This window comes from Monodon monoceros, unplaced genomic scaffold (genome assembly GCF_005190385.1).
Source record: "Monodon monoceros isolate NGI ecotype Baffin Bay Population unplaced genomic scaffold, NGI_Narwhal_1 Super_Scaffold_11, whole genome shotgun sequence".
Classification (NCBI taxonomy): Eukaryota; Metazoa; Chordata; class Mammalia; order Artiodactyla; family Monodontidae; genus Monodon; species Monodon monoceros.
The window spans coordinates 121,185,179-121,212,456 of NW_021703767.1; the positions used below are offsets into that span (position 1 = coordinate 121,185,179).

A 27,278-nucleotide genomic window follows, 5' to 3' on the forward strand; every position below is an offset into this window, starting at 1 on the left:
GAGAACTCCAAAGCACTGTATTTTGGGCAACTTCAAGGCAGCTGAAGTTCTCTAAGAAAATAAGCATGTGTCCATAGAGTGATTTAGCTAAAAAGAACTTAATAATAAGGCCTTAATCATATAATACTTTATAGTCTCGAAGCATTTTCACATTTGAACCTCCTAAAAACGCTGAGTTAGGTAGGGATGCTACTGTTTTCTCTTACAAAATTATCCTTTCACAAGATAAGAAATTTGAGTCTCCCATGTAGTGATTTGTTCAAACTCAACTGGGACCAGAACCCAGATCTACCAAGTGATATTGTACTTATTTAACTAGTGGTTTTCAAATAATATTCTGCAGAAGAGTCCTGGGGCCACTGCATGTTAGGTCAGGGGCTGGATAAGGTAGGGTTCTGTGTGAAGGGGGTTGTGATATTGAGGATGACTGAAGAGCAGGTGTGGTCCTAGACTTCCCCATCCTCAAATCAATCACAGCTCTGCCGTTATTTGTTTTATGCACTGGGCCTCTACTGTGTTACACTGTGGTTCTACTGCTTAGAAATGCTTAGTTGCATTAGTTAATAAAATTATGACTATGGCCAGAATTTGAAAAAAAGAAGTAAATCAGCATTCAATATTCAATGTTAACATTTAAATAAAACAAAATGTTACCTCAAAATAAAAGATTTCATTAAACTGCGGATTGCTTGTTTTCTTCTTTACTTTTGTCTTCTTTTGGTCATTCCTGTTCCAATGTGGTAGAGTTTTACCTTGTAGAACTTAATAGTACACAATTATAAAACATGCTATTTCCAACCGGGGAGCCTGACCTCTTTCTGTTTAACTGTTAAGGTGACTCGGGGAAGGCAGGATCTTTAAATATTACTTGGGGGAAGAAAACTGAGGTGTCTCTAAAACTTCAAATCAAAGAATACACAAATTTTGTATATCTGATATATGCCAAGATTTTACTATTCTATGGCTATACTAGATTGACTGCCAAGCTTACTTCAGGGGTTTTTAATAACACATTCGGTTATACAAGCAACTCGAAATAAATGGTAGAAGGAAGACAATGAGATTCAGAGTACCTTTATCTATGCTGAAAAATACCAGAGGAACACGAAAAGCATTCTTAGTTTACTTCTTGGGCTTCAGCCACAGTGTGGTTTTTTAAAAAAACTTTTAATTTTGAAATAATTACAGATTGAGAGGAGGTTGCAAAGAAATGTACAGGGAAGTCCCATGTAACCTTTCCCCAGCCTCCGCCAATGGTAGCATCCTCCAAATGACAGTACAATATCAAAACCAACAGTGACTTTTTAAAACAAATTCACAAGCCAAATAATTTCTATCTGTACATTACTAAGCAATTACACTAAAGAATCTCTCAGGTATTGATTATAAACAAAAACCAAAACCAAAAACAGCTCGACTAGATTAAACATTTTTAACACACAAAACTCAATTCCTCTGATAGTATGAATGTTATAGGATTGAGTATCTGCTTTTAGCAAACAGGTCAGGTTTATATTTTTAAATATAAAACCATCTATAATAATAATAGGATACTATTGTTTGAGAACCCAATAAGTACCAGGCATGGTGCTTTACATACATAGGGACAAATACATTTTTCAAAGTGACTTACTGGTGATTTTCTAAAAAATAAGAATACATAGCTTGGGGTTGGGAAGAAGAAGTGCATGTCTATGTGTATATACATGTGCTTGTGTAGAGGGAATAGTATGCTCTTTGTTTCCTGACTCTAAACCTTCAAGTTGTAGACAAATTTCAGACTAGTCAGGCTCTCTGAAAGAAACCATAATGAAATTATAAAACAGAAAATACTACAAAGTGTGATAGATTTTCCATAAATTATCATAAGTAATTAAAATCAATGATACAGTGCACTTCACCATGTTCTGGTGCTTCAGCAGTTTGTCTACGGCTTGGAATTCTCTCTGTACAGCACAGATGCCATGGGAAAAAAGGTATTTTTAGTCCTGAGTTGTTTTCCAGATAAAAATACAGAAATTCCTTTGCTATTTTGAGCTAGCGTTTATTAAAACAGGATTCTACCTGCAGTAAGATCTAAGGCATTTGAAACTAGGAAGGCTGATGATAAGTGAAGGCCAGGTTTATGTTTTAAAGTGCATTTTAACTACTATAAAACACAGGTTGCTCCCCATAGCCTAAGAGTCTGGCAGGTTTGAAACGGCACTCATTTTCTTTTATAAAAATAGGAGTTGGTTGTTTGCAAGTGAATAACAGAACTAACTGAAGATTTTTCTTTCAAAGCATTCGTTACTTTGTGTCATAAATAGCTATTTAGCAAGTTCTCTTAGAACTTTAATTTTGTAATTGTTAAACTTTAAAACTTAAAAATCTAATACTAATTCAATAAGCATTACCTAGAAGGGCCCACAAGAGAAACTGTTGCATAAGGGTCACAGCTTTGTCCATTTATGAGAGGCAACCCATGGCATGCCTTGACACTAAGGAAGAATAAAGAAAAATTAATGTTATTATATTCAAGTTAAACAACATAAAACATTTATATTCAAGTTAAACAACCTAAAACATTATCTTTAAATACGAATTAATACATTCAAAGGGTTAAAATTGTTTTCCACATGTCTGAAGTTGTATGCCTATATACCACCTACCCAAACATATGTACATATGCATTTATTTACTTTTGCTGTATTTCCAAATAGGACTAAACCACCACAGTCAGTACTGAGACTACCAAATAATATTTGGATATACACAAGGTCTATCCAACAAGGTACACGCTGTGGTTTGATAATAACATTAAAACTACTGTGGCTTCTAAAAAGGAAAAGAAAGCTGTGTGAACCTTAAAGGAGACACTACAAACCAAGTCAAATCTGTGGCATCATATCCTCTGCTAAAGCATGAATGAGAAACAAGGAAACAACTGTGGTTTCCACTTAAAATCTGATTCATAAATAAAGGGCAAGCCACATACAGTTCTGCAGCCTCTTATTCTGACTCTCAGTAACAGCTCCTGCATCATTCTGTAGAAAAAGCTTTAGACCATAAAAACCAAGGTCTTCTCATCCACTCCGTGACAACAGTCATTGGTATTTACAGAGAACACAGAATCTGACTTAATGACCTGCTCCTCAAATTTTCTCTTTATTGAGTTCACGAATTTAGTTTAGCATCTAAGGGTGTGCATTTCCCAGTGCCTACAAGAAACTCATGAGTGTTAGTGAAAAGTATTCTTTGTTGAAAGATATGGGCTACTGAGCAACATCCTAATTTCTCTCCACAACCCACAGATCATATACGTGGGTGAGGTGCAAATGGTGTGCTGCCGAGTAAAGAAAGAAATGATAATATGACTCATTTCTATTAAATTGGGTATTAAAAATCAAATTTAAAAAATTTCTGAAACTAACCGAAGAAAGTACAGGCCAAGATAACAATTCTGATTATTGATGTCAGGCCTGGGTACAGTCAAATTTTCCCACTGTACATACTGCTTGAAATTTACACTTCTCAGGCTAAACCTCAAAATGATACCCATTTTGATATAGTATGTGCAGTTTACTATTTACTTTCACAAAATGCATCAAACTCTCACAACTGCCTTGAAGAAGGGTATCATCATGCATTTTTAAAGAAGAAAGTAAGGCTCAAAAAGCTTACGTGAGAAAGTAACAAAATAAGGCTAAAGAGGTAATACAACTTGTAAGAAGTGGGCCGAGACTCAACTTCTACTTTCCTAACCCCATTTCTAAAATTTAAGTCCTCCTACAGTCCCACTGTGCCTGAATGTAGTGTATTACTTTCCTTCTAATACCAAATTTATCTCATGTAAACACTAATTGTGTAAAATCTTAATCATAAAAATTCACTACAATTTTATGAGGTATAAAAACACTGAGAGGACTTCCCTGGTTGCACAGTGGTTAAAAATCCGCCTGCCAGGGCCGGGGACACGGGATCGAGCCCTGGTCCGGGAAGATGCCGCAGAGCAACTAAGCCTGTGTGCCACAACTACTGAGCCTGCACTCTAGAGCCCACGAACCACAACTACTGAGCCCGCGTGCCACAACTACTCAAGCCCGCGTGCCACAACTGCTTAAGCCTGCGCACCTAGAGCCCGTGCTCCGCGACAAGAGAAGCCAACGCAATGAGAAGCCCGTGCACTGCAACAAAGACACAACACAGCCAAAAACAAACAAACAAATAAATAAATATATGTTTTAAAATAAAATTTAAAAAAAATGAGAATAATGGGGACTTCCCTGGTGGCGCAGTGGTTAAGAACCTGCCTGCCAATGCAGGGGACACGGGTGTGAGCCCTGGTCCGGGAAGATCCCACATGCCGCGGAGCAACTAAGCCCGCGGGCCACAACTACTGAGCCTGCGTGCTGCAACTACTGAAGCCCACGTGCCTAGAGCCCATGCTCTTCAACAAGAGAAGCCACTGCAATGAGAAGCCCACTCACCGCAATGAAGAGTAGCCCCCGCTCGCTGCAACTAGAGAAAGCCCATGAACAGCAATGAAGACCCAACGCAGCGAAAAATAATGAATAAATTAAATAAATAAATTTATTTAAAAAAAGAGAAAAATGCTGTTCAGTATACAAACACTTCTATAAGAATACCCACAAACCAGAAAAACAATACCCATAGTCCAAAAGTGTGAGTCTATAAAAAAAATCAGAAGTACTCTTAATTTTTAAATCTAAGTATAAAAATTGGGTTTTCTAACACACAAGTAGTATTATTAAATACATATTATTTTATTTGCTACATATGTTATGAAATAATTTTCCTAATTACCTAGGATACAACTATTCTTCTAGTTGGTAAATCAAGAAATTTCACGTCATAAACCGTGGATAAGCAGAAAACGAATGTTAAAATAACCTTAGTATGCTAAATTATCTTGTATTTTATTTATATGTGACACATAATGTATTTGATATTGACACATTTTTTAGGAATTACAAAGGAAAATAAGTTTAGTCCAAACTTGTTTATAATACAAAATGATCTGATTGTTTTCCTTGGATTTTTTTTTTTTTAACTAAAAGACAAATATTAAGTTCTACATACAGGAGTACATAGTACAGGGAGTAACAGGGAACAGATTTATCCTCCCACCTCAAACACTTAAAAAAAAAAAAAAAAAAAAAGGGTAGTATCAGCAGCTCAGGAAAGCTGCACAGAGAGAAAGAAACCTCCAGAGAGCTACAAAAGAACTGGCCCCCCGACCCACCCATACCCGGAGTCTCCAGCTGAGTGCTGATAAACATATACATGTGAGGAAACTATCTGAGGCTGGGGAAAGAACCATTAGAAAAGAGCAGAGAGGACAATTCCAGAAGCCCACAAATGACTAGCAAGAGATCCCACAGGCCACAGTAAAAAGCTGGTAATTATGGGTGCTGCCTCAGTAGTGGGAAAATATTAGCCCCAGACTAAAGGCCACTCTTGTTCCATCTAACAAAGCTTATAAGCAAACCACAAATGAACCAAACTATTTCCAAGTAACTAAGTCTTCAAGTATATTCATAGGAATACAAAAATATCCAGCAACTTCACAATATCTAGCATCCAATAGAAAATAACCAGGAACACAAAGAATCAAGAAAATACAACCCATGATCAAAAAGAAAAACAAATCAATAGTAACAGATCCAAAAATGACACAGTTGATAGAATTAGTAGACAAGGACATGAAAAAAGTTATTATAACTATATTTCACATGTTTGGTAGAGACACAGAAGACATTACATTTTGAAAGTCTACAAGGTTTGACATGAAAAACACACTGAGTGGCATTAACAGAAGATTAGATACGGCAGAAGAAAAGATTAGTAAACATGAAGACAGAGTAACAGACGCATTACATAGATATGTAAATGGCCTAAGCATGCCAACTAAAAAGGAGAGATTTTCAGATTGGACAAAAAAAATTATACACTGACTTTAAGACTCCTTTAAATATAAGATAAAATTAAGTTAAAAGTAAAGAAAGTGGAAAAATATAAACCATACTAACACTAATTAAAAGAAAGCTGATTTAATGGGTAATGACAAACCAAATGTCTATTAGCAAGGGTCTAGCTGAATGAATTATAGTATCTATAGGATGGAATTCTATGTAGTTGTCAAAAAGAATGAGGTAAATCTCTATTCCCTAATTACTCTGATATGGAATGATCTTCAGGATATATTCTTAACTGAAAAAAGAGGAAGTTACAGAACTCTATACTGTGTAAGAATGGAGTGAGAAACATGAATATATTCTAATTTTTATTTATACATGTGCATATGTTTATTTGCTTATACTTGTAAAAATACTGGAAAGAAAGGCCAAAACTTTTAAATACAGGAATTAGTAGGGTAGAGGACTGGGAATGGACTTGTTCGAAGATACCTTTATATAGTTTTGAGTTTGGCAACATAGACAACTTTTACATTTCAAAAGTGAGATTAAACTTAAGAAATAACCCTTAAAAAGTAAACAAAAACAAACCTGAGAAACCACTAAAAAAAAAAAAAGGGAATTAGTTCAAAGGACTAGAGCACAGTATTTGATTCTATATCCTTAGTGATATATTCTATATTCTTAGAACAAACAGCAGTAAGACCTCTAAAACTTCATTCAGTAACCTAATTATCAGTGGTAATACTGGTATTATTATTTTGAATCTATTGTCTATATCTTCGAAGATAATGTAAATAAATAATTATGTTGTTAAGTATTTATGTAAAGTTAGGGATTAAGATTTTCAATGTTAGAGGAAAGAGATACCAGTATAAAATCAAAGTTAGATTAAAAATCTTGTAATATTAAATTAAGAAACATGAAAAAAAGGAAGAAGGCAAGTAAACCAGCCAGCCAGGCAGCCAGAGTGGCTATATTAATATCAAAGCAGATTTTGCAACAAAGAATATTACCAATATTAGAACAAAGAGGGTTACTTTATAATAATGAGTTCAAATTATCAAGCAGACATAAAAATCCTAAATGTTAAGTTCCTATTATAGCTGTAAAACAAATGAAGCAAAAACTGATAGAACTGCAGGGAGAAACTGACAAATCCACAAATAGTTGGCGATTTCAACACCCAATAAAGCAATTAAGAATGAAAGTTTAAACAATACTGTCAACCAACCTAACATAATTAACATTTATAAAAAACAGTGTATCTACCAAAAGCAGAAAACACTCTTCAGATGCACACAAAACATGTACCAATATAAACTATATTTTGGGGACAAAAAATAAGTTTTGGTAAACTTTAAAGTATTCAGATCATACAAAATATGTTGACAACAGTGGAATTAAATGAGAAAACAGCAACAAAAAGGTATCTGGAAAATCCTCAAATATTTGGAAACAAAATTAACTTACCTCTAAATAATCCCATGGGTCAAAAAATAAAAGAAAAATTATGAAGTATTTTTAAATGAATGAAAATGAAAATTCAGTATATCAAAATTTGTGGGATCCAGCTAAAGTAGTACTTAGATGAAAATGGATAGCACTAAGGAAAGAAAGATTTCCAATCACTGACCTCAGCTTCAATCAAAAGAAACTTTAAAAAGAAGAGCAAGTTAAACCCAAAATAAATAGAAATAATAAAAGTGAAAATCAATAAAAAACAGAAAATATATAAAAACAATAAAATCAAAAGCCATTTCTTTAAGAAGGTCATTAAAATTGATAAACTTCTAGCTACAATGATAAGGAAAAAAAGAGTGAAGACACAAATTACCAACATTAGGATATCACCATGAAGTCTACACATATTAAAGGGATAAAAAGGAATAACTGAACAACTTTATACAAAGAATTGTACAACTCAGATTGAATGGTCAAATTCCCTGAAAGATACAAACTACCAAAATTACAAAAAAAAAATTTTTTTTTGAATAATTATGTATCTATTAAAGAAATTGAATTCCTGGTTAAAAACCTTTCCAACAAAAAACAAAACAAAAACATTCCAGGCCCAGATGGCTTCACTTGTGAATTCAAATATTAATCATATAAAAAATAAATTACATCAATTCTATAGAAACTCAGAAAATCGAAGAGGAGAAAATACTTCCTAATTCATTCAAAGAGACCATTAATATCCTGATTCCAAAACCAGACAAAGACATTACAAGAAAAGAAAAGTACAGACCAATCCTTCATGAACAGAGATGCAAAAATCCTTAACAAAATTTCAGCAAATCAAAGCCAGCAATACATGACAATATTAACACAACATGACCAAGTGGACGCTGGCTTAACATTCAAAAATCAATCAACAAGATTCACCATATTAACAGATGAAAACAAAAAAAGCGTAAGATCGTTTGAATATCCATCCCTGATAAAAATTCTCAGCAAACTAGGAACAAAAGGGAACTTTCTCAACCTGATGAAGGATGGCTAACATTGTACTTACTGGTAAAAAACTGAAGGTTTTCCCCCTAAGATAAGGAATAAGACAAGGATGTCTGCTCTCACAACTTCTATTCAACATCGTACTGGAGGTTCTGGCCAGTACAATAAGGTAAGAAGCAGAAATAAAAGGTATCCAGACTGAAAAGGAAGAAGTAAAACTCTATTCATAGAGGACACAATTGTCTATGTACAAATTCAATGGAATCTATTTTTAAAAAGCTAGTAGAACTAATAAGTGAATGTAAGAAGGTTACAGGATACAAAACAATTTTTTAAATTTCCATATAGTAGCAACAACCATATATTCAATTTGTCTCAAGTTTCTCTCCTCAGGTTCTTTCCCTCAGCCTGTTTCTCTAATATAAAGATCACTGCCTGGACTTCAAGTCACTCTGTACCTATCTAATTTTTCTGTTTTTCTCTCCAAATTTCTTGACCTCCCCACTCACTCCTCACCCTACTGAAACCCAGTTTTTTCTGCATTTGTCATTCTATGGACAGTCTCCTCATTAAGGTCCCCTGAGTGCCAAATGCTATCCATATTTTTCAGGGCTCCTCTCACTGGACTTCTTAGCTGCATGCAATATTCCTGATCACTCTCTCCTTGAAACGCTCCTCTCTCTTGGTTTCCTTGACCCTCACTCTCCTAACTTCCCTCATGTCACCTATCTGTCTCCTTCATGTTTTCCTCACGTTTTTCTACGTCTACTGCTGGATTTGCTCTCAGTCAACTGCTCTCTTTATGCTACATAACCTCCCTTAAGCCTACTTCTATCACATCTATTCTTATGGCCGCAACTACCATCAACCATACATTTCTATATGAGATCTCACCACAGAGTTAAAGATTTTTTTATCTAAATGCCTGATGGAAATCCCTACCTAGATGTTCAAGAGCAGCTAAAACTCAACTCATTACCATCTCTTATTAAAGCAGCTTCTCTTCCCGTATTTTCTCTTCATTGTGTATACCACCACCACCAAGCAACACAATCTAGAAATCTACAGCCACACTTAAATTCTCCTTCCTCCTCACTTTCTATATCTAATCAATCAGTAAGTTTCAGTGATTCTACTCTTTAAATATTACTTCATCTGGCCTCTTTTCTCACATCTGCAACTGTTGCTCTGGCACAGAAGCCATCACCTCTGACTTGGATCACCCTAACACCCTTCAAATTCACCTTTCTATACTTACTGCTGTCACAAATCTGATCTTTCTAAAATGCAAATCTGTCCATACTCTATGGTCTACAATCTTCCAATAGTTCCATAAGCTCATGTAAGTTTTATAAGGTCAGATGGTACATAAGCGGCTCTTAAGATCTAGCTCCAGCCTATTTACCAATTTCTGACCAATCTTTGACTCAAGGTTCATATATTAGGCAACATCAAACTGCTTTTAATTATACACACACACACAACACCACGCTGTTTCTTGCCTCCGTATTTTTGCCTATACTATTCTTTCCTTCTGGGGGGAAAAAGAAGACGCTCACTTTTTCTAGGCAAGCTACTTTCTCTTCATCCTTTAAGAAGACAGTGTTACCTTTCGTCATTTAATTGTTTGAAAATTTATTTAGTGCCTATTAAGTGCCAGATGCTGGGGCCATGAGGTGAATAAGACAAACATGGCCCCTGCACTCATGGAGCACAGAGTCTACCTGAAGAAAGAGATAACAATCAATAAATCAAAAATAATAATAATTAGAAATACTGGCAAGTGCTATGGAAGAAAAAGAACAGGGTACCCTATTTTAGAGTAAGTGATATTTAAGTTGAAACTTAAAGGACAAGAATGAACCAGTTAGAAGAAGAATGGGCATAACGGCATTCCAGGCAAAAGGAAAGGCAAATGTACATCTCTGAGCTGGAAGAGTAATGTCACATTTGAAGAAGTGAGAGAAGGCCAGCAAGCATATGAAGAGGAAGCACGCCACAAAATGAAATCAAAGAGGCAGGCCGGGTCACTGGTTCTTATGGGCCACAGTAAGGAGATTGGATTTTATTCTAAAAGCACTGCAAAAATCACCAAGTGCTTAAGCAGGGGACTGCCATGATCTAGTTTATGTTTCAGAAGACTGCTCTGGGCTGCTTATAAAGAGAATGGATTGCGGACTGGAAGACCAGCTAAAAGATTATTGAAATAGTCAAGGTAAGAAATGATTGGTGGTTTGAAATAAGGAGAGGTCAGTAAGTATTATGAAAAATTAGAAAATTCAAGAAAAATTTTTATAGAATCAGTAAGAAATAGATCCAATCTTGGGGGAGAGAGAGGAGAAAAGATTTTAAGTGACTCCCATATTTCTGGCTTGAGCTATGGGGAGGAGCTGGATAGATACAAGAATCAATACTGCAGCTTTAAATGTGTTAAATTTGCAATGCTGTGAGACATCGAAGGTAGGCTGACATGTAAGTCTGGAGTTAGAAAAAAGATCTGGGTTGAATGCATAAGGTGTACACAATTTTTTAAAAACTTTTTATTTTGAAATAATTTCTTACTTCCAAAAAGTTGTTAAACAATATGCAGAGTTCCTGTATACCCATCACCCGATGTTAACATTTTGTGTAATCAGAGTAGAATTATAGAAGCAGGAAACTAACATTGATACGATGTTAGTTAATAATAAATAACAAGTTGTATTTAGTTGTATTTAATGAATATTGTATTCATTAAATACAGGAATAATAATATTCCTGTCTCCTTAGTCCCCTCCATCCTAAAACAGTTCATACATATATGAATAAACAGTTCATTTCTGTCATGTCTCCTTAGTCCCCTCTGTCATGTCTCCTTAGTCCCCTCCATCCTAAAACAGTTCCTTACTTTTCCTGCTTTGTCCCATGATCTTGCCAGTACTGGCCAGTTATTTTGTAGAATATTCCTTAAATTGAACTTGTCTGATGTCTGTTCATGATTACATTGAGGTTATGTGTCTTGATATCCTTCCCAATGCAAATTAACAGGAGGTACTGAATGTCTCATTATCAGTGACATTAACTTTGATCACTCAGTTAAGATGGTACTTATCAGACATCTTATAGGGTTATTCTTTGAGACTATGCATATATGCTGTTTGTCATTACACTTATGCTCACTTACTTAGCATCTCTAGATGATTCGTCCCTGCACTAATTATTATTGTAGTGTTTGCTAATAGTGACGTTTCTATTTCCATCACTTGTCCTATATTCATCAATAAGGAAAAGCAGTCCTTTCTCTCCCATGTATTTACTTAATTGTTACATCAGCATTGGCTCATGGATATTTATTTTATTCTACAGGTTTTAATCCATTATTATCATTATTTATTTTGATGATCAAATTGTCCCAGATTTGGTTATTTGGAGCTCTTTCAAGTTGATTTCAACATCCTTTCCACATGCCCTCATTATTTTGTGAGCAATTCCTTGCTTTCTGATTCCATAGATGCTGTGGGCTCATCTTGTACTTTTCTCTGCCCAAACCCAGAAACTAGTCACTGCTAAAAAGACAAAACAAAACAAAACAAAACTCCTCCACATTCTTTTTATTGGAGCAGTTCTAATACTGTAGCCATTGGCCACATTTAGCTATTTAAATTATAATTAATTAAAATTAGACAAAATTTAAAATTTAGCTCTTTAGTTGCACTAGTCATATTTCAAGTTTTCAATAAGCCACACAAAGCTAGTGGCCACCATATTGGACAGTTAAGACATAAACATTTTCATCATCACAAAAAGATCTAGTGCCTAGTGCTGACTAGAGAATGGTATTTAGAAATCAAGATATGGGTGCTAAGTATGCTCATTGCTACTGGGATGACACTGTTTGCAGGCCTTCTCAGTGAACACTCAGAGCTAGTGTATACACACACACACACACACACACACCCATATCTATTAGACAATCTTACTTTGAGAAGTCTGCATTCAAAGGAGAACAGAGAAATGGGGATGGTAGCTGGGAGAGGGGGCTGGAGATGAGGTCTGGGAAGGCATGTCTTTTAGAATGGAAGATCCTAGAACATGTTTACATGCTGGTGAGAACAATCCAAAAGAGCAAGTAAAGCTGATGAAACAGAAGAAGGGATAACTGAAGGAGCAAAGTTCTTTGTAGGGGAAAGAGAAAGAATCCAGAGTTCAGATGGAAGAATTCACTCCCAACAAGAAAAGGAGCACCTCATCGACTAAAACATAAGGACAAAAAGATGGAGGCCAATACAGGTTTGCAGATTTGGATTCAGGAAGATGTGACCAATTTGCAGTCTGTAGTGATGGAGAATCTCATAGGTGTATTAGAGAAGCACAGTAAAACTCCGTGATAGTTGTAAGTATCCAAGTGAGGTTTGTGATCATGAATTTAAAGTAAAATTAGTCTTTCTGTGTGATTTTCTCCAGCACTATTCAGGTGCAGACTGAACACAGAAGAAGTTGAGTTCATTCATATAAAAGGGATATAAATATAAAAGGAAGAGAAGATCAGGGGAGTTCAGGGAAACTGTAAGAAAATGACTATGGCGACAGATCATAGAAAAAGACCTAGAAGAAAGTAAAAATAGGAGCAGGTAAGAATGTGGTAGAGATTAGCGGATGGAGGTCTTACTGAAGTTCAGGAAATGCTACAGTGGGGAGCTTCCAGGTCTGGAGAATAATAGCAACTGCTGGGATATGAACCTTTCCACACACTGCTCCCCAAAACTGTAGTTCAGCAAGGAGCACAAAGAAAACAATATATAAAACCACGCCTTGAGCATTACTGAAGAAAACGAAAATACCACAAACTTCAAATACCTCTAAAGTTGAGAAATCAGCAATAAGTTCCACAAAACTACTACTGGAGTTCTGTTGCTGTATGGACAGTGAATATGGACAGTGGAGGCTTAAGTGAAAAAGAGAAGCAAGAAAAGAATGCAGATCAGCATATGTCCACATACAGACCTGTTTGTGAACATTTACAGCAGTTTTCTTTATAATAGCCTCAAATGGGAAACAATTCAAATATCCATCAACTGGTTAATAGGTAAACAAATTCCATACAAAGGAACACTATTTGTAAGTAAACAGAAATGGACTGGTTTCCAGTTCTAGGACAAGATGGAGTACATGCATACCTCCTTCTTCCCATTAAGCATTGCTAACAACCTTAGATGTTAAACAAACATAAGAAACTGAAAGGTGAAGAGAAGAAGGCAAGCCAATTAGAGATCTGGGGACCCAAGGAAATTGGAACCCAGCAGTGAATTCCCTGGGCTTTCTTACACTTTATATATCCCAGACTGAGTGCTAGAGAAGCTACCAATCCAGAAACACCCACCAATGGGAGCAGACAACAAAATGCCCTAAGAAAAGCCAGCTTTCTCTAGCCAAAGGACCAGGAACTGGGCAGCTTAGCAAGATAGAAACCATTTTTAGGCAATAACCATCTACTCCAATCAAACACCATTGAGAAACACTGTGGATCCACCCTCACCCCCATCAACAAAGGCCAGAAGTTGAGGGGAGAGTCTAGACTTCTACCTCTGACAGGTTGTAATGAGCCCCTTCTTCCCATGGAGTCAGTAGAGACCACATGAGGAGCCTGGATTTCCATCACCAGCCAGCACCAACGAGGCACTCCTCTCCCTCCACGCCAGGGTGGTGTCAGAGAATGCTGAGTGGGAAGGTAAGACTTTCACCGCTTTCTAAGGGTAACTAACTCCTCCCGACCAGGGTGTCAGTGGAGGCCACGCGGAGCAGCAGTAAGGTACTCCTCCCTATCCCCCCAAAGTGGTAACAGGAAGGAATTAAGGGGAGTGTGAACCATGACTTTCGTTCAGCAGTAACAAGGAACACTTCTCATTCTTCCCCCAGGGTTATCAGGAGCGGTTGAGTCAGGAACCTGGACTTCTACCTCTACCCGACAGTAATGAAACTGGGACTCCTCTTCCCCCACCAGCAGAGGGTCAGAGGAGCCTGGCTAAAAGAGAAGATTTAAACAAGACCTGGAGTCTCATTATATAATACCCAAAATGTCCAGGATAGAACTGAAAACCATTCAACATATGAAAAACCAGACAATCTCCAACTTAAATGAGAAAAGACAACTGGCAGATGACAAGGCTGAGATAACATGGACGTGGGACTTATCTGACAAAAAGGTGAAAGCAGCCACCATAAAAATGATTCAATGAGCAATTATGAACATGTTTGAAATAAATGAAAAAATAGAAAGTTTCAGCAAAAAAACAGTAAGTCTCACCAAGGAAACAAAAATATAAAGAAGAACCAAATGGAAATTTTAGGACTTAAAAATACAATAACCAACATAAAAATAATTCAATAGTTGAGTTTAACAGAATAGAGAGGACAGAGGAAAAAACCCGTGAGCTTTTAAAGACAGAACAACAGAAATAACCCAATATGAACAACGGAGGGAAAATAGACCAGAAAAAAAAGGGCAGAGCCTCAGGGATGTGTGGGACAATAACAGATCTAACATTCATGCCACTGGAGTCTCAAAAGGAGAGGAGAGAAAGCTGGCAGGGCTGATAAATTTAACAAGAAATAATGGCTAAAAGTTTCCCAATATGGCAAAAGACATAAGCATATAGATTCAAGCTGAGCCAAAATCAGACACGATAAACCCAAACAAATCTATAGTCAAACTAAAACTTAGAAAACTAAAGACAAAGGAAAAAATCCTGAAAGCATCCAGAGAGAAACATAGGAAAACCTGCATAGGAAAAACACTTTGAATGATAGTGGATTTCTCATCAAAAATCATGGAGGCTTGGGCTTCCCTGGTGGCACAGTGGTTGAGAGTCCGCCTGCCGATGCAGGGGACACGGGTTCGTGCCCCGGTCCGGGAAGATCCCGCATGCCCCGGAGCGGCTGGGCCCGTGAGCCATGGCCGCTGAGCCTGCGCGTCCAGAGCCTGTGCTCCGCAACGGGAGAGGCCACAACAGTGAGAGGCCCGCGTACCGCCAAAAAAAAAAAAAAAAATCATGGAGGGCAGAGGAAGTGGTACATTTTTCATGTGCTGAAAAAGAAAAGAACTATCAACCAAGAATTCTATATCCAGTGAAAATATCCTTCAGGAATCAAGAAAAAAATCAAGACATTTTCAGATGAAGAAAAACTAAAAGAATGTGTCACCAGTAGGCCTATCCTAAAAAAAAATGGTAAGAGGAAATTCTCTAAACATAAAGACAGTGATAAAAGAAGGGATCCTGAAATGACAGGAAGGAAAGAATATGGAAAGAGCAAAAATATGAGTAAATACAATAGACCTAGAATTCTCTTCTTTTCTAAATTGTGTTAATAACTGAAAGAAAAATTATAACACTTTGATGTGGTTTTCACTGTTGCACAGGAAATACTTAATACAATTATATTACAAATGGTGGAGGATTAAAAGGTAAGGTTTCTACATTTTATTCTAACCGCTAAAATGTCAACACCAGTAGACTAAGTTACACATGTACAATGTAATACCTAAAGCAACCACTAAAAACACTATACAAAGAGATACACTATAGATTAAAAAAAAACACTATAGATAAATCAAAATGTAATTCTAAACAATGTTCAAGTAACTCACAGGAAAAAGAAAACAGAGGGGACAGAAAACAAAAAATAAAATGGCGGATTTAAGCCTAACATATCCATAATTATAAGTAAATGTATAAATTCACTAAATAAGACAGAAATTGGCAAAATAGATTTTAAAAAGTGACGCAACTATATTCAATCTTTAAGAAACTTGTGCACAACTGGCTGGATCTGAGTGGAAAAAAGCCAATCTCAGAAAGTCACAAACTATTAAGAGTCCATTTACATAAGATTTTTGAAATGACAAAATTTTAGATACGGAGACAGATTAGAGGTTGCAAAAGATTAGGGATGGGGGTGGGGAAGGAGTGGGTGTGACTATAAAGGGGTAGCATGAGGGAAATATTTACAGTGATAAAATAGTTTTGTATCTTGATTGTGGTGGTGGTTACACAAATCTACACATGTGATAAAATGATACCCTGTCACTATACAATGTCAATTTTCTGGTTTTTATACTGTATTTATAGTTATGTAAGATGTAACCACTGAAGGAAACTAAGTGAAGAGTACACAGGACCTCTCTGCACTTTGCAATTTCTTGCAAATGTATGATTATCTCAAAATTAAAAAAAAAAAAAAAAAAAAAGAAACTGCCAGAGTTCAAATCCAGGCTCTACTCTCCCTGTACGAACCTGGGCTTATTTAACCAATCTGTGCATCGTTTTGTCATCTGTAAAACGAGGACAACAGTATCTACCACGTTATGGCAAGAAACAAAGAAAATAATACCTAAAAAAGGATGAACTCCTGATACATAATGTGGATGAATCTCAAAAGCATGCTAAGTAAAAGACACAAGAGACTATATATTATATAGACCGGTTCATATGACATTTTGGAAAAGACAAAAACTATAAGGAGAGAAATCAGATCATGGTTGCCTAGAGCTGGATATAAAGAGAGGGGACTGGACACATCTCTGAGTAATGCCTTTTGGTATAGTTTTGACTTTTGAAGTCATCCTGATATTCTACATATTCATTAAAATAAAAGTAAACCAACAAGGATGGGGGAAAACAACATTAAACTAAATGCAAACCAAATCAATCCAATTAACTGTATTTCAAATGTACAACATAACTGAACTGAGCAGGGCAGAGAGTAATCCAAATACTTTCACTATATGCTCTCAGTCTAGGGGGAAAAACTGTAAACAAATCCTGTTTTTAGTAGGTAAATCCAAACTGAGGAACATGTGAAAAAACAACTGGCCTGTATTCTTCAAAAATCTCACCTCCCTGTCACAGGGCGAGAGAGAGTCATGGACATATACACACTAACAAACGTAAGGTAGATAGCTAGTGGGAAGCAGCCGCATGGCACAGCGATATTGGCTCGGTGCTTTGTGACAGCCTGGATGGGTGGGATAGGGAGGGTGGGAGGGAGGGAGACGCAAGAGGGAAGAGATATGGGAACATATGTATATGTATAACTGATTCACTTTGTTATAAAGCAGAAACTAACACACCATTGTAAAGCAATTATACCCCAATAAAGATGTTAAAAAAATAAAATAAAAACATATTGCAAATTCAAAAAAAAAAAATCTCACCTCCATGAAAGACAAAGAATAGCTAAAAGTACAGGTTAAGGAGATTAGAGACATGACAACTGAATGTAATACATAATCTTGAACTGTATCCCTTCTTGGAGAGAAAAAATGTGTCTTAAAGGACATTATTGGAACAGTTGACAAAAGTGAAATATTATAACTGTAGATTAAAGTACTGAAATATAAAAACTACAGATTATACTTTTATTGTAACAATGTTAAATTTCCTGAATTTGATAACTGTACTAAAGTACATTTAAATATATTTAAGAGAATATCCCTTTTCTTAGGAAATACACACGGATATATTAAGGATTATAATATGTGCAACCTTCTTTAAAAGAGTTCAGAAAAAATTAACTGAGTAATATTATATATAGTATTTTATGTATATATAAGCACATAAATATCAATATGTATATTTATATATAGAGAGAGAATACCTCAAAGGATCTGGGGTGTTCATAATTAGGAGAATAAATTATAGTCTGGAGCAGCAGTAGGAGAGTAATATTGACCCTACTCCCTGGCTCTAAGGTATATGGGTATGGTGGAATACATAGCCTCAGATTGAGAAGGCAGTAGAGGAAACAGTACTTCAGGGGATATTCATGTATCAGTTAAGACAGAGAGAAAACATTCAGAAGTCAGGGATATCCCATTGTTTGCTGACAACACAGAGGAAGGGTTTGGGTGAGAGGGAAAAGGTGGAGGATTGGGCTGAAACAGATTTCCAGAACAGTTAGAAGATTAGAATCGGGGTGATAAAAATAAGTTGAGAGAAAAGAGGAAAAAAGGAATTCAAAGTAGGTGAGAATCAATACTGGTAATCTCAAGGTACACATTTAGTTTTAGCCCCAAGGTCCCTAATGCTCTGCTGTGTTATATCTAGAGTTTCTAGAGGCCCTCTACTGGGAAGCTTTTCCAACTCATTGCTGCTAGGTGGTTAGACACGTTTATCTGTGATCCTATATCTATCATGTAACACACATTAAATAAATACTGGTTGAATGAATTAATGACTCATCATACGTAATCTGAGTAGACTAGATGTGAGAAAATAAAGTGGAAAACAAATTAATAAAGGAATGGCATAGCAGAGTTCATTTCTGAAAAAAGTTTCTAAAGTATTTAAAATAAGGAGTTGGCTTAAAATTCAAAGAATACAAAATAGAGAATTATATCTAGTTGACTTTGGTAAAAGAAATATGCTTACTGTACAACAAGCTGCTGGCACACAGTTCCATTTTCTGTTATCAGTTCATTCAGTTTTAATTCAAGGTGAACTTTACCCTATAATGCAAAAAAAAATTACAAACTGAGAAGTCTATTTTACAGATAAAATATTAGTTAAAGGTATGTACTTTTTCAAATGGTAGCCATAATATTTAGTTATTCACTAACTAAATACTAGTGATCCTTAGCACATGGCTTTGTCTCCATTAAGTACTTGTTAAATGACTAATAACCAACAATGTAGATCAAAATCTGAAAAATAAGCAGTCAAATGCTTATATCACACGTGGTATTAAATTTAAGAATTTTATGCCCAGTTCAACAAATATTTATCTCAATTATCATGAATCAAAAAGAAAGACAAAACTTACGTTTTAGGAAATTTTGAATTTAGCAAATTACAAGATGTAGAATGCTTTTTCCAGAGAAGATAATAAGTATAGAGACAGTATCATTAAAAGACAGAGAAATCATACAATTCTAAAACAATAAAACTAAGTTAAAGCTAGTAAGATTCAATTTGCCAACACTTACTTTTCTCAAATAATTAAGATTTATGGAATATCTACTACATTTTAGGAGGCACTGTGGGAGTGGGTAGGAATCCAAAGAAGCATAAAACAAAGTCACTGCTTATAAGAACTCACAATCTAGTTGGGCAGACAATAAATAAAAGATAACGATACATGGCCAAGAGCACTGATGAAAAAATGGGATACTGAAAATGAAAATAAAGGACTACTTTCTTAAACAGCCATTAATAAATGGATTTCTAAAAAATTCAGTAGTATAAGTTTAAAGCAAACTATCAACTTCTCAAGAAACAAAGGCTTAGGAACAATATAACCTAGAGCTTGATATTTCTACCCTGCCACTGGTGATGAGCAATTCTAAACTGGCTATGAGTAATTCTGAACTGGTTAAGAATCAGTGTTGGATTTCCTCCACCCAGCTGACAAGACAAACTGCCACATTGCCAACTGGAGATTTCAGGGGTGTGATATCCAGGGACTACTGATATAAGTTATTTCATCAGAGATAGGAAAGTTTATTATCTAGTCACTGTTCCTCTTTGGAACAACCCCTTTCAGACATACACAGAAATCTAACCTGAATCAGCCTACTTTTTTTTTTTTTTTTGCGGTACGCGGGCCTCTCACTGTTGTGGCCTCTCCCGTTGCGGAGCACAGGCTCTGGACGCGCAGGCTCAGCGGCCATGGCTCACGGGCCCAGCCGCTCCACGGGATGTGGAATCTTCCCGGACCGGGGCATGAACCCGTGTCCCCTGCATCAGCAGGCGGACTCTCAACCACTGTGCCACCAAGGAAGCCCAATCAGCCTATTTTTAATCGGCATATTCTATACAAGAGTGAGTCTGAGGTCCACTAACTACAAATCTCAGCGTTAGACAGATGAGCAATAAACACTGATGGATCTCAACACAAAAGTCTGCATGAGAAAGCTAAGCTCTAAAAAACAAAGGCAATAGCTGTCATAAAATTAGCAGTTAGGTGGAATTGGAACTATATCTAGCCAACCTTCCACTAAAAATCTAGACACAAATATTTATAAAACCACATATAATTTATAAAATAGGTCTTTCATTAGTCCAGCATTTAATAATCACAACCCCTACTATTCAAGAGTGACCTCAAGAAGGTTCACGATAGGTAGTAATTTATAGTATTACTCAACCAGAATTTTGAATCATATTTGCTGTCACACCAGCATCTGTGTCACTTGACAAATGAGTGAGCCTAGCCAACTGCACCAACATTTACATCTCAAAGCAGCTGTACCATTTTAACATGTATGTATTTTATGGTAGAAACTGTATACTAACAAGGCACTCCCAACTGTTTCTCAGGAAATGTCTAGGATCTAATCTATTTTTAAAACAATACAAACTTAATACAGAGTAGGAAAAAAGTATAATAATTTCATTCACAACTAAAAATCACAGCACTGTATCAACTCAAGACTAGAAATCAGAAGATATTTAATGGGGTTCTCCCAGGAATCATTATCAGAGTCAGAGCCTACCTAATATGTTCATTACTCCCGCTGGCTGTTAAACAGAACATTCCTTTGGCATTAGTCAACAATAACGTAATTACGTATTAACCTGGTCAAGAAAAGAGTGGGGAGAGAACAAGCAGACACAAGACACATACTATAAGGGTGGAACACTAAAATTAAAAAGCATTATGAGTTAAATTAAGGAAATTATAATTTCTAAACTATAAGACACTACCTCATTATATACTTTAACATGGAAATATATACATGATACTTAGTAGAAGGAACAAATCACGAAAGAGGGTGTATAATACAATATTAATTTATAAAAATAAAACATACTATATATATTACTATATAAAATTACTACAACGCTATCTACCAAAACATTGATAGAACTCATCTTTGGTTGGTAGGATTTCAAATTGTTTTCTTTTTGTTCATCTAGATTTTGTAAGTTTCTACTACCATTGTGTTTTGCTTTCTAATAAAGTAAAATGAACAAGAAATTTTAAAAATTATTTGAAGCTACTTGTTAGTGTTAGAAACCCAAATTTGAAAACATTTAAGAAAAATTTAGTATTCCTTACTATGTTCACATGACAGTTCAGTTTTACTTGCATTTGTCACCATTTTATAGATCTAGATTGTAGCAAAACTAGTTTATTTGTGGGGTAGGGGGGAGAGTTCAGCAAAACATTTCCTAGTTTCCCTTGAAGCCAGGGATAGTGGCTAAGGATAGCCATAAGATACAGTTCTGGCCAATGAGATATAAACAGAAGTTGCCGGTACAGCATCCAAAGCAGCTTATTGAAAAGGACTCCCTAACTTCAGCAGTGGCTTGAGAGGCTGGAAAGCTTACTCAAAACTTTCCACAATCTCACACTGGGCATGATAAAAATGGGAGCCCAGGGCCCACCAAGATAGAGTGGCTCTCATAAACACCCAGGCTTTCTGTTGGAACCTTTGAAGGCCTATGCTTGAGTACAAAGGGTGAACAACATAGATCAGCCTTTACAAAGAGTAAAACCTAGCCTGGAATCAGCCAAATCCCTAACTGGATTAAAGTGATCGGTTTCCAGCCTAACCACATGCCAAAAGCTAAAGTAAATCTTTCCTGGAGGAAGAAAAAAATATCATCCAGAGTTTCAAGTTATCTCTAAAATAGCTCATATTTCAATGTCCAGCATTCCATCAAAAATTACAAAGCATGCCCTAAGACCACACACCAACCCACCCCCCGCAAACACAAAAACCAAAAAGTCAAAAACTGTCAAAGAGCAGATTCACAGGAGACACGGATGTTGCAGTTAACGGACAGATTTTTCTTTTTTTGAAATAGAAAACAAAATGAAAAACTCAGCAAATACCTGTAAAGTATAAAATATGTCAAATGAAAAATTTAGAATTAAACAATAAAATAACCAAAATGAACATGTATTTAACAGATTAGCCACAGCTGAAAAGAGGATTGGTGAAATAGGAGACAGGTTAGTCAGAGAGGGAGAGAGTATAAGAGACATATGAGACATAGTAAAATGGTCTATTATTCATGTAACTGAAGTCCCAGAAGAGAGGAGAAAGAACGAACAGGGGAAAAAAAAAGCTGAAGAGATAATTGCCTGGAATTTTCCTAAACTGAAGAAAGACATCAAGGCACAGTAATCAAGAGCCCCAGGAACACCCAAGTAGGATAAAAAGAAAATCACACGTAGGTGCAGCATAGTAAAACTGATGAAAACAAAATATAAAGAGAAAATCCTAAGGTAACTAAAAAAAACAGGGACATTACTTACAAAGAGGTAACTGTAAGATGCTGACAAGGAACTATATTTGGTGAGAAACATGCAATGTGATTGGTCCACAACAGCTTTCTTATTATCCAACCTCCTAGGGGAGGTTCAGTGACAAAATAGTGACAAAATTAAAAAATAAATCAAATACTTAAAGGGTATTATTCTATATATATTTCATACCACTAATTATATTAGGTTGATATAAGCAATTATATCACATTAATTTGTATTAGGCAGCATATTTAGGAACTTATTACTGTCTGAAGGTTTATATTCTAACTTTATTTCAGTTACTGCTACAAAAATTTCATATAGAAAAATCTGTGATTATTTTAATTTTATAGTAATGTATAGTCTTGGTACCATTTAGAAGATATTATGTGAATTTCTGCATACAATTTGGGAAATTCAAATGAATATAGTTATTTGGGCAAAACACAATGCACGCACTTAAAAACTTCCTGAGTCTAAACATTTTTTTGTTTTATCAACATTAATAAATTAATTTAAACGACGATTAAATTAAATTTTAACAACCATTCCATAGAACTCAAGTATATTTCAACTGATGAAAATTTTTCTTCATATGAAGGAAACTTCTAGATTTCTGATGGATGCTTTTATATATAGTAATTAATTCTATAAATCATTTTGGACACGACTGCCTAGCTGATGAAAAAATAAAGGTTTTACTTAATACCTTCTGTTTATGGATGGATGTATTTTCTCTTTAAAGAAGTATTTATTATGATCTAGAATGGCTCATTCCTTTATTATTTCATGTTTATAAATTTACAAATGAAGTTTTTAAGATACCTTTATACTCATTATGTCTTAATTGAGCATGTAAAAAAAACCCTTGATTTATGCATTATTAGCTATAATCTTTGGATTTTTTTTAAATGCATGCTTGTTTTAAACAAGGGCAGAGGCCATATTACCACCCCACACACACCAAAAAAAAACACAACCTATAAAACAATCAATAACTTATGGCAGGATCCAGAAATTCAAGATAAGCCTGTTGGTAAAAAGACTTATTAACTAAGTAATTACATCAAAAGGATGTGATTGATATTGCATCTGGATTCACTGCTTGTACAACTTGTGTGAGACAAACACCCTTAATTAATGAGAGCACCAACTTCTCCATATGACAGATTTGGTTTAATCAGTCTTATATAAAGGCATACTTTTTATCATAGTACCTAAAAAATAAAGAAAGGAAAAATACTTAGTTATTGTGAGCTCCAGGACCAAATAGCTAAAAGCATGGCTGCAGATGACCTAAGCCAAAAGAAGATTTATAGGAAGGGGCACCGATACAACTCATATTAACTTCGTTTATGTGGCAAAGAATACAGCGAAAGAACACCAAGTGAAATAGGATGATAACCAGGACCACAAACTTAAGGAAGAAAATGCTTTGAAAAAGAGGGAGCAGTCAACAGTATCAAAAGTTGCTGACAGACCATGTAAGAGGAGGACTAAAAAATGTCCACTAGACTTAACACACTGTCATGTGTAACATTACTGAGAGCTGTCTACACTCTCCCTCCAACCCACTGTGGGGTTTGAAGGCAGATTAGAGTGGGTTGAGAAAAGAATAGTTCAAACCACAGGGGAACGCTGCAAAACAAAACAAAAAGAAAAGGAAAAAAAAGTGTAGCAAAACACACTCATGAAATATTATTAATATTGTCTTGAATGTTTGAAAAGAAAACTGAAAACAATTAACATTAACAGCAATAATAAAGCATCTGGGAAACAATTCAAGGTAAGAGGTTAGTGTTCTTAGCAATTTTTGAACTGTTTTGGTATAAAACCCATCTTACTACTATGGAATCCTTTCATCTGAGGGCTAAATTATGTTTCTACATGTTACTTCCCTAGAACTTTAGAACTGAAGGGAATCCTATATACTGAAGTTCTCATGTCACAGTTGAAGATCCTCAGACAACAATAATTTAGCAACTCTTTTGGGTACAAATGCCAATTAGAGCTAGGAAATCAAACATCTCCTCTGAAGTAGAGATACCAATCATTTCCTCTACCTAAATCCCTTTCTTAGGGGACAACGCCCCAAAACTTTAATCCCCAATCATATCAAATTAGACTGCAGTGGGCATCTGACCCAAGTCTGCCAAATTTTCTCTCTAAATTGTGGCAGAGAACTGAGTCAGACCTTAAGAGGGTGAGGGGGCCGTATGCTCAAGTAGGCTCAAAGATGGATGTGGCATTTTTTAGCTATCAACAAGAAATTAGAGTGGATTTATAGAGAGAAGCAGAAGGGAGAGACATGTTAGTCTCATAAGACATACGAAAAGAATACCATGGAATCTCATCATTAAACAACGTTTTTTTTCTTTCCCCTTCATTTTGCAAAGTGAATAGTTATTAAAATTAGAGCAGGGGCTTCCCTGGTGGCACAGTGGCTGGGAGTCTGCCTGTCAATGCAGGGGACACGGGTTCGGGCCCTGGTCTGGGAAGATCCCACATGCCTCGGAGCGGCTGGGCCCCTGGGCCACAACTACTGAGTCTGCGCTCTAGAGCCCACGAGCCACAACTACTGAGTCCGTGTGCCACAACTACTGAAGCCCACACATCTAGAACCTGTGCTCTGCAACGAGAGGCCCCCGCAATGAGAGGCCTGCACATCGCAGCGAGGAGTGGCCCCTGCTCCCACAACCAGAGAGGAGTCTGCACCCAGCAACGAGAACCCAACACAGCCAAAAAAAAAAAAAAAAAAAATTAGAGCGACAAATAGAGAGAAAACATTAACTATTCACTTTACAAAATAAAAGGGAAAGAAGAAAAAGACTATTTAAACAGTGAGCACTTATACTCAAGAAGCACAATGAGCACAGGAGTAGGGAGAAAGGAATCAGTGGGTCTCAATCCTATGTGCCTCCTGCAGTACCTACTGCTGTGTTGAGAAGTCTACACTTTAAAGATACAGTATGTATTTTTCATTCACCGTGGTGCTAAATGCAAGCCAGCTATTTTATGTGGTGGTCAACCAAAAACAAACAAACCACCCATTATTTTAGTTTACTTTATGAGAAATTAAAGTCTTTTCAAAAATAATTCTATGCGAACTGTGTCTAGTCTATTATAGTAAGAAACCTGATCTCCACTTAGGATGCAGCTCCTACGTAAATGCCTGACAACTTTCTAGCTCTCACTGGCCATACTGAAATTCTTGTAATTATACTCCAAGGAGCTTCCCAGGAACTTTCTAATGTCCCTCCCTTTTTCTGTGAGCTAATTTGGGTAAGCTTCTGTGCCTTATACCCAGATTTTCCTAAGTGATTCTCCTAATAATCTATGTTGAAGCCTTTTTATGACCAACAGTACAGAATAGTGAAAGGTAGTAAAGCACCGTGGTTAGGAGTTTTAGAATCAGACATGCTCTTTATGGGAATGATGGTTCCATCACTTAATAGTTTTGTGACTTTGCAGATGTCATTTAACCTCTATGAATCCATTTTCCACATCTAAAAAATAGAGGTAATGCTACCTACACCTCATAATGCTAATCTGAAGATTAAGTCAGATAAAATATATTAAATCCTTAGTACTGTGCTAGATATATGCTGTTCTAATTACTAATAGTAATTATTAAATTCCTGCTGAACTCAATCTGTCTCACAGCTTTCTCCTATGGCTCCATCAACTGCTCTTATTTCCATGATATTTTTATGAAATTTTATAAAACTTATGCAAGTGAACAAATTCATTAACAAAATAGGATCTGTATGAATCAGGCTGCTTTTCTAACGTTTTTAGACTCACAAGGTTGATTTAATATTCCTAGATCAGCTTTGGAGCGAAACAATATTCCCAATGTACCAGATTAATGTGATAAGTGTCATGCACGCCCTCCCATCCCCTAAAGTACTCTTCCTTCTAAAATTTATTTTAAATAGTGAGTAGATCTTACAAATCAACTATCATTTAAGACAAAAGAACTGTAAAGGTTAAAAACTCATGGTTATGAAAATAATTCGTAGCAAATAAAAAATGTCACGATATCTAACGGTTAAATGCTGTTTGCAGATTTTTGTGTTTCAGCCATGAGTTTTATACATACAACCAAATAAAAAGCCTGTTACCCAGTACTGATCTCTAATACCATCTCCAATAATTATATAAAAAGTATTCTATAGAAATTTCTAACTTTGGAGAGCTGGGTCCCTTAAATCCTTTAGCAAGTAACACTGGCCACAAGAAAAAGAATGGACTTTAATAAACTACATCTTAAAATAATCCTCAAACTTCATTTTAGACCAAATTCTCAAAGCCTTTTCTTATCTTTCTTTTTTGTTAAAACTATTAAAAAGAAAAACTAGCACTTCAAAACTTTCATGTCTGCCTTTTGGTAAAGGCGTATTAGGGAAATGGACACCTGACTGACTGGTGGTAAACAGACATTTTACATTTGTATAACTATTAACAGCTTTCAAAATACTCTTAAAGGTATTTCATTTAATTCTCACAATCATATGAGTCAACATGGCAACTTCCATTCCCATTTTATAGAAATAAAATTCAAGGTCAGTAAAATAACCACATATGAAAATTAGGACCTCAATTTTTAGACTTCTACTTTAAAACCCTTTCCACTTCATCACATTGCCTCTCACCTGGATCATTTACCAT

At 35.8% G+C, this 27,278-nt stretch overlaps 1 protein-coding gene across 4 annotated transcripts in view; it reads right to left on the minus strand.

Annotated features, from left to right (window-relative positions):
• The window catches only part of RASA2 (RAS p21 protein activator 2), a 116,796-nt gene that overhangs the window by 50,114 nt on the left and 39,404 nt on the right, over positions 1-27,278 (minus strand). For all 4 annotated transcript variants that reach the window (XM_029213999.1, XM_029213996.1, XM_029213998.1 and 1 more), the window contains exons 5-7: positions 18,782-18,858; positions 2,397-2,480; positions 655-727 (exon numbers count right to left, since the gene is read on the minus strand). In XM_029213999.1, the coding sequence (XP_029069832.1) occupies positions 655-727; positions 2,397-2,480; positions 18,782-18,858 (234 nt within the window). The remainder of the gene's footprint in view (positions 1-654; positions 728-2,396; positions 2,481-18,781; positions 18,859-27,278) is intronic.